This window comes from Elephantulus edwardii, unplaced genomic scaffold (assembly GCF_000299155.1).
Source record: "Elephantulus edwardii isolate Elephantulus edwardi_28Jun2011 unplaced genomic scaffold, EleEdw1.0 scaffold00050, whole genome shotgun sequence".
Lineage (NCBI taxonomy): Eukaryota > Metazoa > Chordata > Mammalia > Macroscelidea > Macroscelididae > Elephantulus > Elephantulus edwardii.
Window position 1 is genome coordinate 3,956,750 of NW_006399800.1, and position 13,959 is coordinate 3,970,708.

Genomic DNA, 13,959 nt, shown 5'->3' on the forward strand with positions numbered 1-13,959 from the left:
TCACCCACAGCCTGGATTTATTTGAATCCTGTCACTCCACAAAGCACTTTCATGGCCATTGACACCCACCAGCTCTCAGCAGAGTACAAACAACTTGAGAGTTCAAACTCTGGTGTCAGGTATGCCTCAATCTGCAAGAAGAAAGAAGTTCCAGCTTTACAGACTCAGTCTCGGCTTCAGTAAGACTCAGTGCTGTCCACATCCTAAAGCCCTGGGGTCATAGTTCTGGTGTCGTTGTAGCTACAGGCCCTAGGGGACCAGGAGGCAGCCTCAGGAGAAAGGTCTGCAAGGAGCCAGGCCGGGGAAAGCCGGCCTTTTCTCTGAGCAACCGCCAGGTACCGCCTTCGATGGCATACAGCAACGTGAACATGCGATTGACTGTATAGACCGTGTCGCCTCGCACTACGGCCGTGAAAAGAGCCCCCTTGCTGTTTACGAACTGGCCGGGCAGCGCCGTCCACTGACCCGTTAGCAGGTTGAGGCAGTCGATGGCACAATGCAGGAAATCGTCTGAAGGTCCGTTGCGCACCACGTAAAGACTGTCGCGATGGGCCACCATGCAGTGGCCGTAGCTCTGCGGGCGCCGCAGCTCGGCCACAGGCAACCAGGAATCGTCCCGGGAGACGTACTCCACCACGGCCGTGGTGTCAGCCGGTCGCCAAAGGCACACGAAGAGTCGGCCGCACGCCTGGGCGCACGGGACGCCGGCAGCGGGCTGCGGCAGGTGGGACACGAAGCTCCAGCAGCCTGCTGCCGGGTCGTAGCGCTCCACGGAGCTCATGGGTGTCCTCTGGAACTCGCCGCCGATGGCGTAGAGGTGGCCTTCAAAGCCGGCCAGCGCCACATCGTAGCGCGGCTGGTGCGGGCTGGGAAATTGGCACCAAGTGCCGCCTTCCGGGTCGTAGCAGAAGCCCAGCTCTACCACCTCTTTGCTGGCACCACGCACGCCTCCCACGATGTAAAGCTTGTTGCCCAGGGTGGCCACGCCGGCCAGCAGCGTGCTCGCCTCCAGGGGCAGGGAGGCCAGCGTGCGCCACGCGTCCTCTTCCTCGTCCAGGTAACACATCGTGCGCGACGCATCCTCCAGAAAGCCCGGCGCGGGCGTGTGCGTGCTCAGGGCCACGTAGCTGCTGGGCTGCAGCGCCGCCACGTAGGCGCGGGCTTCTGGCAGCACCAGCGCGGCCGCCAGCTCGCGCGCACCATCGCGGATGAAAAGCGCGGCGCTTCGAAACACGTCGTGCAAGCCAAAGGCGGCAGCTGCGTCGCATAGCAACGCGCAGTTGTCGGACGTGAGGCTGTGTTCCAGGAAGCGCGCCAGCGCCGGAGCCTGCAGGAAGGCCGCGCACTCCACCGCCTGCAGCAGCGCTTCGTCTTCCAGGAGCGCCGGCCGCTCGCCGCGCAGCACCTGCAGAGTCATGTGGAAGCCGGCGGCGCTCAGCGCACCTAGTCGCACTTCGGCCTCCCGCGCCTCCCGCATGCCCGAGCGAAAGAGGCCACGGAAGAACCCGCAGTGCTCCACCAACAAGGCTCGGTCGGCCTGGAAGAGCTGGCCGCCCACCCAGACCTGGACGGGTGCCGCCGAGTTCGGTGGCATGGCAAGAGGCCTCTGTTGGGAGCCTGAAGTCACCAGCTGCAGACTCTGGGGCTCCCCAACAGAGAAAATACTTCCCCTGGGGGATATAAATATCTGCCTGGCTAAAGATAGTGCGGCTCATGTGATGGAGTGGCCGGCAGGCTGGATGGCTGTGGGCCCAAAGGGCATCTGGAGATATGGCCACTCATTTTTGAATGAGAATTAGTGGTAATCGGACGGACTGCTTGCATATTTGGCACTGTGAGGGTTAGGGTACAGAGGAGAAACCATTTAGTCCACACTGACCTGGAGATAATTGGCTCCCTTGAAGATTTACAGCCTCAGGAACCCGTGTCGAAATAGAATTGATAGCAGAGCAGCGGGTTTGGGCTTCTCTGGATATCAGTTCAAGGAGCTCTCCTGGCTCTATACTTAAGGCATTCAGCTACTAACCAAAAGATCTGCAGGGCTTAAATCAACCAGTCACCCCAAGGGACAAAGATGAGGATGTCTACTTCAGTAAAATGTGTGACTTTGGAACTGTCAACTGCTGATGTAGTTCTGCTCTGCCCTACTGGGTGACTATGAATTGGAATGATCTGGGCAGTAGTGGGTTTTGGAGGCTTCTACCAACTTTGTGTCCTGTGTAAGTATCATCCGTAACTCTCCATTTCCTTACCTGAAGAGATGATAATAATAACACTTGACTTCTGTAAAGTGTTTAGAATCAGGCTCAGAGTTCACATGATTTGTCTGAAGTCATCAACTAGGAAAAAATGTTAGGATTAGTATTAAGCCTTCCTCGTTAGCTGAGAGGAGTGGAACAAAAGTGGTGTGGGAGCAGAGTTTCATTGTCTTGTCCTGCTGGCCCTAGATTTCAGGTTGTCACATCTATTTTTGAACCAGAATTTTTCTTTCTGTAAAATGTTGTTATGTGCCATCTTGTCACCTGCTACTCATAGAGACCCCAAACCTGGCTCTATTCTATGCCAATCTTATTGTCTCTGGCACACATATCCCATTACCCCAGTCACTGAATCAGTCTATCTCATTGAGGGTCTTCCTCTCTTGTGCTGTCCCTCCTCCCTCCCAAGCATGACGTCCTTCACCAAGGACTGGTCCTGCCTTGCAACATGTCCAAATTATGTCAGACGAAGCCTCAGAAGTCTTGCCTGCTTTCATTCTCTCTAGGACAAACCTATTTGTTCTTCTAGCAGTCCATGGTACTTTCAATACTCTTCACCAGCATCACAGCTCAAAGGCATCAATTCTCCTTCTATCATCCCTAGTCCTTGTCCAGCTTTCTGATGCATAGCATGCAATTGCAAACACTATGGCCTGGATCAGGCACACCTTAGTCTCCAGACTGACATCGTTGCTTTTCAGTACTCTGGAGAGGTCCCTAACAGCAGGGAAGCAGGAATTCTACTTTGCAGATGAGTGTTCAATAGGCCTCTGTAAGTGGACTTTCTCCCTGACTGTGTGTGAGTTTGGGAAACTGACATCTATTCCCTGCCTCCGACTCCTCCCTTACCTTATGGCTATAGACTTTGGAGGGAAAGTGGATCACATCTCTGTGGGTAGGAAGATGGGCTTCTTTTAGCTATTACTATGCCAAAACCAAATTATCAGCCCTTGGCTGTTGTTACTGTTGTCGTACCAAGTCAGAATCAAGCCATAGCTGAACCTCCAGTGGGTTTTCAAAGGCATTTAATTGCACAGGAGGAGACTGCCCATCTTTATCCCAGAGAGCAGCTGGTGGATTCAAACCACATGCCTTCAGGATTGCAGCGCAGCTTGTTATCACTATGCCACCAGAGCTGCCCTTGGCTAGTGGAATCCAAAGAAATTCAAGTTCACTGCCATCAAGTCAGAATCAACTCATAGTTGACCTCCCAGCAAGTTTTCAGAAGCTGTAAATCTAAGGAGAGGGAATTATAGCAGCTTATAGATTCAAACCACCTACCTTTGGGTTGACAGTGCATCTCTTTACCCTCTAGGCCACCAGATAAATGCTGTCTAGCCATTTACAATTCATAGTTTCTGAAGCTGTAACAAGAGCAGACATCCTCTCTTTCTCCTAAGGTGTTGCCAGTGGATTTAAACCACTGGAGATGGGCAGCCTTTGGAATAGTAGAACTGACTATACTGCTAGAGCTCCAGTCTGATGAGAAGATACTATTCTTTCCAATTTAATAGCTATTAGCTCTTTATTGCTTGTAGTAACGCTTTGCATTATTGTTATTTGATGCTGAGTCTCCTGCAACACACAGGGACTCTGTGCATAATAGTTCCGAACCCTGAGCTATTCTCACTATCTCCAACACACCTACCCTCATTGCCCCAGTAAATGTGTCATTCCATGTCATCCTGGGGCTTTCTGTTTTGTGTTGTCCCTCAATCCTTCTTTTTATTCCCCCACCCCCGAATCCTTCTAAGCATGATGTTCTTCTCCAAGGACTAGTCCCTCCTGGCTACATGCCCAAAGTATGTCAGACAGAGCTTCAAAATCTTTGTCTCCAAGAAGCTACTTGGTTTCACCCTCTCCAGGACAAACCTGTTCTCTTGGCGATTCATGGTATTTTCAATACTCTTCTCCAGCACCACAACTCAAAGGCTTTGATTCTTCTTCTGTCATCCTTAGCCACTGTCCAGCTCTCTGATACATATAGCAAGTAATTGTGAAGACTATGGCCTTGCTCAAGTGCACCTTAGTCTCTAGACTGACATTATTGCTCTTTAGCACTCTGGAGAGGTCCCTGAGAGCAGATTTTCCTAATGCAATTTGTCTTTTGATTTCCTGGATGCTGGTGCCAAGATTATTGATTGTGGATACTGCATTAGATATTATTAATGGCCCCATATCACAGCTGAGGTTAAATCTCATGTCCAAGGTCATGTGCCTATCAAGGAGAAGAGCTTGCCTGGGAATGTAGTCATACTGGCTCTATAGCATGTGTCCCAAAAACTATACTGCCTCTCTCTGCTACGTATGCTAGGCAGCCACCTTCCTCCCAGAGGTCACAATTGGAAAGAACTTCAAACTCAAATGATTCAACTCTTTACATTGAATGATCACCAGGCAAAGAAGGGAAGGTATTTGCTCAGAGCCACACGTAGCTTGGAGAAGATCGCTCCATGCCTTCCACTGCACACGACATTCATCAGTGACCACCTAAAACTCTAGATCTCAGAATGTAAGGTGGAAGGGATTATCTCCTATTGCCACCTCATTTGGCATGTGGTGAAACAGAGGCCAGACCCATGCAGAAGAGAATCTTCTAGCCAGGATACACCTAGCTGCCCCATCCTCACCCAAAGGTCTTCTTTGGGAGAATGGAATGATTCATAGTGACCAAGCAGAAAGTAGGGGGAGAGGAAGAGGAGACCATCCCTCCACCTAAGACACATTTATGCACGGACCCTCATATTTGAGTGTGTGAACTCAACACCAGTGCCTCCCCTGCCAGGGCACTTTCACCCAGGCCATGTCTTCAAAGCAGGGCTGGGGTATTGAAGCCACTTGTATAAGCCTGGGAAGCCAGAGACTCTGAGGAGGAGGTAGCCAGAAATAGCCAGGACACTCTGCCCCAGGGACCAGACAGGAAGAGGAGAGATGGAGGGGGTGAGCAGGCGCCCCCATAAACACTATCCCAGGCCCTCTGCCAGCTTCCTTCCTTTCCTTGAGCCAAACACAGGCCGAAAGGGTCTGGAAGGGCCAGACAGTAAGCATGACTTTCTTTTGGGAACAAGTGTATTATGTGGTGTCAGGTCCCTGAGTCCTGGAGAGAGAATGTCTGTTCCCATTTAGCAGATGAGGAAAGGGAACACTAGAGATGAAATGGCTTTCTTAATGAACAAAATTGTGGTACTAAATTGAGCTTTGCCCATTAACCCAAGGCTCTGCTCCAGCCCAGCTGCCTCTCCTCACCCACAAAAGCCTTGCCACACACTCTGAGGAGAGCAGATGCCTCCTGCAGGGTTCAAGCTAAGGGGCAGTGTTCAGGGGGGCAGATGGTCAAGAGGATGGGAGCTGAGGCACAATTCTTCCCCGATAGCCCATTCCACGCACTTAGTAGTTATTGGACCACCAGATAGGATAACACTACCTGCATTCTGTGATCAGGAAGAGGAGGGTGGGCATATTTCAGGTATGGCAGGTGTGGCACACACCCTGGGCCCTGCTTGAAGCCAGGTGCCGCAGAGCAGTTTCTATTAACCATAAGAATTACCATCACCAGCTGTGAGAGATCTTCCAGCACGTTAAGCCTTTCTTATCTGAGCACAGCCACGGGTCAAGGCCAACTGTGTGATCTTGTTCTGCTGAGTGCAGAAAGAGAAGACAACCTGGGGGGGGGGGGGGGGGGGGGGGGCGGGAATGACCTTAAGCACATGATAGACCAGCTTTCATCAGTGAAAGCAAGGATGGTGTGGTTATAATTTTCCTGTAGCAGCACAATGTGTAAGTCAAAGATTAGTGAACCCGACTTGTATTATGGGAAGATGAGCTAAAAGATAGTGTCAGGTGTTTGGACAGGGGCCAAGTTCAAGTGCTAGCCATAGCACTATTTTCCTTAGGTGCAGCTCAGGTCCTGGTGGAAGCTTGTTTCATGGTTCCCATTTCCCCCCAAATCCAGCCCTAGTCAAGTGGGTCTGGGCTTCTTTCTTGAGCAGTGAGGAGGGAGGGGTGGGGGTCACTCAAAGTTCCGAGGCTGGGCTAAGGGTCAGCTCTTTGGCCCTTCCCCCACTCCCTTGGCCCCAGGAGGGTGTTGTCTGCAGCTGATGAGTGTTTCCTCCTCCAGAAACTGAACATCCCTCTGGGATTTGGAGAGGACAGGAACTATCCTAGCTGTGGGCAGCCCACGGAGTTCCCAGGCCCAGCCTTATTGCAAACCAAACCCTCTCTCCACTCTGCAAGTTAGGGAGTGAAGGCATGAAAAGGCAGACTGTCTGAGCAACCAGAAAGCACAGACTCACTTCAGCTCTACATCAGCAATGACTAACACACAGTAAGGGCGCAGTTGTTAGGTGCCCTCAAGTCAGCTGCGACCCTCAGCGACCCTGCTTGCAACAGAGCAAAACAATGGCTGATCCTGCACAATCCTCACACACTTTGCTGAGTACGAATCTGTTAGGTAGATTCCTGGGTCCTTAGTCTGATGGGGAAGACATTTTCTGTCCCAGAGGAGTCTCCAGTCTGATGAGGAAACAGCCTTGCACAGGGACTCTCTTGGCCTTTTCGTTTTGTGCTTGCTGCCCACAACATGGTGTTTCTACACAGCAGGGAGAGAAACTTGCACAGCCTGAACCTAGGAAAAGAAACACACTGGGCTAGGAACCAGGATTTATGTCTATGCTCTAATAGAATAAAAAGTTACACCACAACAAGATAAAGGTAAATAATCCAATAGAAAAATGGGCACAGGATATGAACAGGCACTTCACCGAAGACGACATTCAGATGGCTAACAAACACATGAAGAAATGCTCAAAATCCCTAGCCCTAAGAGAGAAAAGTTAGTGGCAGAGCTACAAAAGCCACCTTGGTACAGCAGAGGGTCACTGTAAAGGAAGACCTTCAGCAGGACGGATTGACCCAGTGGTTGCAAAAGGGAGTTCAATGCACAGTGGAGACTGTGAGGATAGCACAGGATTGCCCAGTTTTTCTTTCTGTTGTACATAGAATAGGCAACTGTGAGTGTGGTTCCTAACAACTATTTGGAGGAAGCAACTCTGCCCCAGTCATATTTTAAGTGCTTTCCAACAGGAAGGGCTCATCTTCCAGTATATTGTTGTTGTTGTTATGTGCCGTCGAGTCACTTGCGACTCATAGCGACCCTATGTATGACAGCCTTAAAACCTGCTCTATCCTGTGCCAATCTCACTGCCTCTGACACACCCAGTCACTGATTCAATCCACCTCATAGAGGGTCTTCCCCTCCTGTGCTGTCCCTCCACCCTCCCAAGCATGATGTCCCTCTCCAAGGACCTGTCTCTCCTTACAACATGTCCAAAGTGTGTCAGACGGAGCCTCAGAATCCTTGCCTCCAAGGAGTAGCCTGGCTTAATCCCCTCCAGGATGAATCTGTTTGTTTTCTTAGCAGTCCATGGTACTCTCAATACTCTTCTCCAGCACCACTGTGCAAAGGCATAAATTCTCCTTCTAGCCTCCCTAGTCATTGTCCAACTCTCTGACGCATAACAAGTGATTGAAAAGACTATAGCCTGGATCAGACACACCTTAGTATCCAGAGAGACACTATTGCTCTTCAGTACTTTGGAGAGGTCCCTAACAGCAGACTTTCCCATCGCAGTACGTCTTTTAATTTCCTGGCTGCTGGTGCCAAGAGTGTTGACTGTGGAGCCAAGCAAACTAAAGCTGTGAACAATCTCAATCTCTTCACCATCCATCCTGATGCTGCCAATTGGCCCAGTGGTGAGAATCTTTGTCTTCTGGAGATTGAGCCTCAATCCATATAGAAGGCTGTAGTCCTTGACCTTCTATAGCAAGCGCTTCAGGTCCTCCTCAGTTTCCACAAGCAGGGTTGTGTCATCTGCATAACACAGATTGTTGGTGGGATGACAAAGTAAAATATTACAATGAAATGTGCAAGGAGCTGGAATCGGAAAATAAAAAAGCTCAAGGAATTGAAAAGCAAATTCAAACCTCGAGTTGTTATAATCAAGGATGCTTTAGGCAGAATATGAAATGATCCAGGAAGTATTAAAAGAAGGTAGAAAGAATATACTGAGTCACTGTATCGAAAGGAATTGGAAGACACGAAGAATTTCATGAAACAACATATGAGCAAGAGCCTATGGTGATGAAGGAAGAAGTTCAGGCTGCTTTGAAGGAAATAGCAAAAAAATAAGGCTCCAGGAATAGATGGTATACCAATTGACATATTTCAGCTAACAGATGCTGCCCTGGACTTGCTCACCAAGTTGTAGTGAAACCTGGAGAACAACCACTTGGCCAACTGACTGGAAGCGATAGATCTATATTTGTTCCCATTTCAAAGAAGGGTGACCCAACAGAGTGTGGAAACTATAGAACAACATCATTGATTTCACATGCAAGCAAGATTCTACTGAAGATTATCCAAAAACAACTGGAACAGCACATCAGTAGAGAACTGCCAGAAGTCCAGTCTGGGTTTAGAAGGGATGGATTTTAGCTGAAAACAGGGAATTCCAGAGGAATGTCTGTGTTCCATTGACTATGCAAAGGCGTTTGACTGTGTGGATCATAAAAAGCGGTGGCTGACTCTGAGAAGAATGGGATTCCCAGAACACTTGATCGTGCTAATGCAAAACCTATACTTGGACCAAGAGGCAGTCATCAGAACAGAGCAAGGAAAGACTGCATGGTTCAAAAATGGGAAGGGCATACGCCAGGGATGTGTCCTGTCTCCATACCTTTTTAACCTGTATGCAGAACAGATTATCAGGGAGGCTGGGCTCTATGAGGAGAAATGTGGTGTCAGGATTGGTGGATCTTCCAATATAGATTAGATAATATTCTGCGAGTATCCAACAAGAAGACTAAAGAAGCCGGAGCTACCTGATCTTCCACAATAGCCTCTCTTGACAGGAAGTGTCAGAACTCATTTTCATTACCAGGTTATAACTTCTTGGTGCGTGGACTTCACCAGGGGTAGACCTCCCAGCCCCCCCCCCCAGGGAGACTAGTTGTTGTTGTTGTTGTTCTTGTTGTTATGTGCCGTCGTGTCTCCTGCGACCCATAGCGACCCTATGTACAACAGCCCTAAACTGTGTCCTATCCTGTGCCAATCTCACCATCTCCAACACACCTACCCCCATTACCCCAGTCACTGAATCAATCCATCTCATCAAGGGTCTTCCTTTCCTGCGTTTTCCCTTCACCCTCCCAAGCATGACGTCCTTCTCCAAGGACTGGTCCTTCCTTGCAACATGTCCAAATTATGTCAGATGAAGCTTCAGAATCCTTGCCTCCAAGGAGCAGCCCGGCTTCACCCTCTCTAGGACAAACCTGTTTGTTCTCCTAGCAGTCCATGTATATTCAATACTTTTCTCCAACACCACAACTCAAAGGCATTAATTGCCCTTCTATTGTTCAGCTCTCTGATTCACTACACGTGATTATAAAGACCATGGCCTGTATCAGGCGCACAGTAGTCTCCAGACTGACATCGTTGCACTTTAGTACTTTAGAGAAGTCTCTAACTGCAGACTTGCTCATCGCAATATGTCTTTTAATTTCCTGGCTGCTGGTGCCAAGATTGTCGACTGTGGACGATAACTTGCCTTTCTGGGTTATGAACCAAGCACTGGATAGAGCTTTACAATATCATCTAATGATTAGTATTTTCTTAGATTTAAAGATGAGGAAGCAAGAGCCAGAAGGTTAAAGTAGCTTGTTCCAGGTCCAAAGAGAAAATTATTGATTCCAAAGACCTTTGCAATCCACAAACCCTTCTAGGCTCTCTTAATGCATAGACTGAAGGATGGAGACAAGCAGTAGTGTGGTGAGCATATTTTCCTTCCAAACTTTGAGGAGGACCAGACATTGGGCACTTAGCAGTTACACTCAAGTTTTCGAACCTGAAGGAAATTACTCTCTTGCTACCTTCGAGCCCATTGCTGCAGTCACTATGTCAGTTCACCTGGTTGAGGGTCTCAAGTGTGGTTTCGAGTGTGTCGGAGATTGTGAGGTTGGCACAGGATAGAACAAGGTTCAGATCAGTTCATAGGGTCGTTATGAGTCATACTCAACCCCTTTAATGTCAAAAGGCTCGTTTCCTCCAAAGACAATCCCATCTGACTATGGACTGCTCAGATCAGTGCTTCACCCTCACAGTGAGGTAGGATCCGGCTCCTTGAAGCCCTCACCTACTGTTGGTTGGAGTTTCAAAGACTAATAAAGAACACACAGAGCTTAAGTAGCTAGCCCAGCATCACAGAGCTGGGAGGGCACAGAGGCTACACTAACCCCCAGCTGGACCTGTGGAGAGACACAATTTGCCTTCCTTCCAGGTTTTGATTTAAGTGAGGGACCATCTCTCTCTCTCTCTCCACACACCCCACCAGTCTGTCTTCGCAGGCCAGGGGCCAGCCCAGGGACACGGCTGGAATTTGGCTCCCATTCTTTTCTTCTACAACTCAAAGGCAAACCCTTTGTCCTTTGCACTGTGAAGGATTCTGGCCAGAGGGTGTAATCTAAACAAATTCTTCCCAACATCTTAAAACCTAAATAGCTCAGCTGGTTTACCAGAAACAGAGGCTAAGTCAGTATTCACACTAATGTTAAGGAAAATAATTGTCTTTTTTGGTTGAAAAGTTATTTTCTTTGGGCTGTCACTCTGAGTCCCAGGGGCCTGACCTCTCCCTGTTGACCTGAGTTTCCATAGCTTCTCTTGTGGGTGCAAAGAAAAGGTGACTTTAACTCCTCACTTTATTCTGGAGCATAATCCAAAAGAAAGGGTCCACAGGTGGTCAGGATCGGTACTAGGGTTGCTTCTGATGGGCAATCTCTTCCCGTGCAATTTGCTGCCTCTGTATATCTTCTGGAGGGTCAACTATGAGTCAGTACTGACTTCTTGGCAATGAAGGGGGCTTTTTTAGTTATAAACCCGAGCTACATCATGACACTCTGAATTTAATTTTTCCGTCATCAGTATTTTTAGACAAAGACACTGAAGCCCAAAGAACGAGTTTTTGCTCAAGGTCACCTATGCAGCCTTCGTTTTGAAAAGTGAAAAATTCTTTCATTGTTATACAATCCCTCCCCCAAGTCCACTCCACTCTGCAGCTTTCGTTTTGGATTCCTGTCATGAAAATAATACCTAATCATATATCCCTTTTAAACAGTTCTCTCCCTTCTCTGTTTCAATGCAATAAACATAATTTATCCCATCTTTCTCAGTGTCCCCCTAACCCTGTTGTCAGTCCCATTTTATAACTGTGGCACTACATAGTATTTGTTTTTGTGACTGAGATATTTCACTCAGCATAACGTCCTCCAGGGTCACCCATTTTGTATATTTCATTAATTTCTTGTTTTTCAATGCAGTGTAGTATTCCATTGTGCGAATATACCACAGCTTCTCTATCCATTCGTTTGTTGATGGGCACTTAGGTTGTTTCCAACTCTGATATTGTGAACAAAGCTGCAATAAACATGGGTGTGCATATATCTGCTTGGGTGTGATTATAGTTTCTTTGGAGTATATTCCCCGTATTGGAATTGCTGGGTCAAATGGTATCTCTATTTGCAACTTTTTGAGAAAGCGCCGTACTGCCTTCCATAGTGGTTGCACCATTTTACATTCCCACCAACAGTGAATAAGTGTTCCAGTTTCTCCACAACCTCTCCAGCATTTGTTGCTTGTTGTTCTGTTAAATTTTCCTATTCTTACTGGGGTGAGATGATATCTCATAGTTGTTTTGATCTTTGCCTTCTTGATGTTGAGCTTCAATCCATATTGAAGACTACTGTCCTTGACCTTCTACAGCAAATGCGTCAAGTCGTCCTCAGTTTCAGAAGGCAAAATTGTATCATCTGTGTTTCTTAGGTTCTTGATGAGTCTTCCTCCAATCCTGATGCCACATTCCACCTCATGAAGCCCAGCCTCCTGAATGATCTGTTCTGCATTCTTGTTGTTATTATGTGCTATTGAGTCGCTTGTGACTCATAGAGACCCTATGTACAAGAGCCATAAACCCTGCTCTATCCTGTGCCAACCTTATTGTCTGACACACCTACTCCCTTACCCCAATCACTGAATCGATCCATCTCATCGAGAGTCTTCCTCTCTTGTGCTGTCGTCCTTCCACCCTCCCAAACATAATGTCCCTCTGCAAGGACCGGTCCCCTCCTTGCAACATACCCAAAGTATGTCAGACGAAGCTTCTTCAGAATCCTTGCCTCCAAGGAGGAGCCCAATTTCTCCCTCTCCAGATTGAACTTGTTTGTTCTCCTAGCAGTCCATGGTATATTCAACACTCTACTCCAACATCACAGCTTAAAGGCATCAATTCTCTTTCTATCATCCCTAGTCATTCTCCAGCTTTCTGACGCATAGTATGCAACTGCGAAGACTATGGCCTGGATCAGGCACACATTAGTCTCCAGCCTGAAGTCATTGCTTGTCAATACTCTGGAGAGGTCCCTGACAGTTGACTTTCCAATGCAATTCATCTTTCCTGGCTGCTGGTACCAAGAGTGTTGATTGTGGAGCCAAGCAAACTAAAACTGTTAACAATCTCAATCTCTTCACTCTATTATGATGCCAATCATCCCAGTGGTAAGAATCTTTGTTTTCTTGATATTGAGCTTCAATCCATATTGAAGGCTATAGTCTTTGACCTTCTGCAGCAAGCTCTTCAGGTCCTCCTTAGTTTCAGCAAGCAGGGTTGTGTTATTTGCATAATGCAGGCTGTTGATTAATCTTCCTCCAATCCTGATGCCACATTCCTCCTCGTACAACCCAGCATCCCAGATAATCTGTTCTGCATACAGATTGAAAAGGTATGAAAACAGAATACATCCCTGGCAAATTTTGAACTATACAGATTGAAAATATATGGAGACAGGACACATCACAGATTTACTCCTTTCCTGATTTTGAACCATAGTGTTTCCTTGCTCTGTTCTGATAACTGCTTCCTGGTCCAAGTATAGGTTTTGCATCAATGTGGAAACTTGTTTGGATTTTTTGTTGGTTGCCAGGCTCTGACGGGAGAGGGAAATGGGAAGTAACAGTTTAATGGGCATAGAGTTTTATTTTGGGAGAATTAAAATGTTTAGAAACTAGACAGAAGTAGTGTTTACATGATTTGTGAATACACTAAATGCCACTGAATGGTTCACTGAGTTTCATCTAAAAATCCAAAGAGATAAAATAATCTCTCATTTAAGTAATACATTTCCAACACATACATGCAACTCATTAGCTCTCTTTTGGAGAAAGGCCAGTAGCCCAGAATGGTTCTTGAAGCAGGACCCATAGACCATGAAAGGTTAGTAAGGGGGTCTGGGTGAAGCGAGTAGTCTGAGTTCTGGCTCTAAGAGACTCAAGTTGAGGATCAGGGTCCGGAAGTGCAAGGCCAAAGCTGAGCAGTCTATAAAAGGGAAAGGCATAGAGTGAACCCCGGAGGCTTCCCGGAGGAGGCAAAGTCAAACTAGGACAAAGAGAGCACGCAAAACAAAGGGAAGGATGAATTTCTTTGACAATGGGAAGAAACGGAGTAGAAGTTCAGGCAAAACTGTAAACATCCTTTACCTCCGACCCCTGCCCAGGCTCGCTCTCTCGCTCTCTCTCTCTGGTCATTTTTTGTCTTGGGGCGCCATGGGCTGTGAAGGTGCCAGGGCCCTGGAGACCCAGCAGGGCGGGGCGGGCGCG

The 13,959-nt window shown here is 47.8% G+C and overlaps 1 protein-coding gene across 1 annotated transcript; it reads right to left on the reverse strand.

The window, feature by feature from the left end:
• Positions 1–217: 217 nt before the first annotated feature.
• Positions 218–1,594, reverse strand: KBTBD13 (kelch repeat and BTB (POZ) domain containing 13). Its single transcript, XM_006886660.1, has one exon. It carries the CDS (start codon positions 1,592–1,594, stop codon positions 218–220), a length of 1,377 nt encoding a protein of 458 aa, XP_006886722.1.
• Positions 1,595–13,959: the final 12,365 nt, after the last annotated feature.

Bases quoted from the DNA above. Each gene is read 5' to 3' on its own strand.
- KBTBD13 (XM_006886660.1), bottom strand. From the start codon at position 1,594: ATGCCACCGAACTCGGCGGCACCCGTCCAGGTCTGGGTGGGCGGCCAG.